Here is a 1,748-nt window from a genome sequence, read left to right as displayed (position 1 = left end):
TAAGAAAAGGAACAATTTAGACCAAAACAAACAGCTTGGATATATTAATGCTGATTTCTTAGAGGAAATGCATTTTGATTGAGTCTTTCCCGGTTATTCTGGATGTAAAGTGGCTCCTATGAAGCCTGGAGGTCTGCAGATGATCCACAGAAACTAGTTTCTGTAAAAACACGTCGCTGTGAAGTTAATCTTTCACTGAGCTGAAGGCAGAAATCTCTAAAAACCTGAACAAATAAGTCTTTTTTGTAAAGCCGGTGAACTGATCCTTTACAAACACAAAACCCCATCCACGTTTCCACTCGTACTCACTAGCGTTCCCTCGGCCATCTTTGTAGTCTATTATGGATATTTTGTGGATTCTGGGGGGGGTTCATGCAGGACGGGTTAGAAGAGGATCTCTGTTTACAAAATACACATGAGGTGCTGATCCTCAGCAAGTTCAGGAGACAACGAGCAAACAGGAAGTAGTGCCAGTGAGTGAGTGAGTGCGCGGGTAGTTTAGTTCCCCCTCAGGGGCTTTTTTTACGTTATATGGTGCTTTCAGTGTGTGTGTGACCGATGTTGGTGTGGATGTGGGGGTGTGCCTGGGTGTGGCTGGGCCTGCGGGGGCCCGTACAGTTCTGCTGCTCACTGAGCAGAGTGGTGGTCTCTAACGGACCGGGAGAGGGCGGCGACAGCTGGGGCTTCGGGGAGACGGAGGAGGGCGGAGTCGGGTTAAAGGTGCACGCCGTCAGGCTCACGGAGGACGGGGGGGGCTGGGCGAAAGGGGCGTGGTTGCCCGGAGGGGGCGTGGCTTGGGGCAGAGACTGGCTCGGTCTGCAGGTGGTGGAGGCGGGCGGAGCGGCACGGCCGCTCGCCGCCGGCGGCGGTGGCGGCGGCAGCTGAATTTTAGACGGCGGGCGCTTTGCAGGAGGCGTGGCCAGCGGCAGCGGAGCTCGGGTCCCCGGTGGCGTCACGGGGGGCAAAGAGACGGACGTGTCCAGACGAGTGTGACTTCCCTCTGGAGACTGAGGAGTGCTGTCCAGCCGGGACGCCAAGAGACCGTTCTGGTACTGAGGACGAGTGATCTGAGGAGCGCCAAACAGAAAGCATAGAACCGTTTATTTTAACAGTAAATATCGTATCAGAAATAAAAGCCAAGATTCCATGCTTAAATTCACAACATCCAGAATCGATTACTGTAATGCTTTTGCACGAGTCAAGTCCAGACATTTTAATGCAGCAAGTTTAAAAACAACAGGAGTTGACTCAAAGCACTCTCTAGTAGAGGTTACTATCTACTATAAGACGTAAAAAAGGTCCAATAATATATATTATAATACAATGAAACAATGAGGGAAAAGTTGTACTTTTTACTGCACTACATTTATTTGACAGATATAATTACTAGTTACTTAAAGTCACTACGAGGAACTTTCATATTGTGGTGATTCTGATTCCTCACTGTAACTTTAGCAAAATAAGAGTTTACTAAGAAAAATACTCAGTTGTCTGACCGGTACTCACCTTGACAAACTGCAGGTCCGTGAGCGCTCGTACGCAGAAGTCCGGTATGTACTGGAACGGGGTTCCCGGGATCTGCGTGATGCTCCCGCCGACGGAGACGTTTTCCGGAGTGCGCTCGGTGCAGCTCAGAGACGCCGAGCGGTTGAGGTTCCCAGCGTGAGACGGAGAACGGAACTCTGGTGGTGGTGGTTGGGGTTGGATTGACAGAGAAGAGTGTGAGCGAGAGGGCGAGGAGGCAAAGA

At 50.7% G+C, this 1,748-nt stretch overlaps 1 protein-coding gene across 1 annotated transcript in view; it reads right to left on the bottom strand.

Annotated features, from left to right (window-relative positions):
• Nucleotides 1-527: 527 nt before the first annotated feature.
• LOC306710419 (metal transporter CNNM4) overlaps nt 528-1,748 on the bottom strand; it is a gene marked incomplete at both ends in the record, with an annotated part of 11,918 nt that continues 10,697 nt past the window's right edge. The window contains 2 exons of the mRNA XM_079178949.1: nt 528-1,067; nt 1,507-1,682. Of these exons, the coding sequence (XP_079035075.1) occupies nt 528-1,067; nt 1,507-1,682 (716 nt within the window). The remainder of the gene's footprint in view (nt 1,068-1,506; nt 1,683-1,748) is intronic.

This window comes from Pholis gunnellus (assembly GCF_910591455.1).
Source record: "Pholis gunnellus genome assembly, chromosome: 18".
Taxonomy (NCBI): Eukaryota; Metazoa; Chordata; class Actinopteri; order Perciformes; family Pholidae; genus Pholis; species Pholis gunnellus.
The sequence above is the reverse complement of the archived record's forward strand: the minus strand, read 5'-3'. Positions and strand labels throughout refer to the sequence as shown.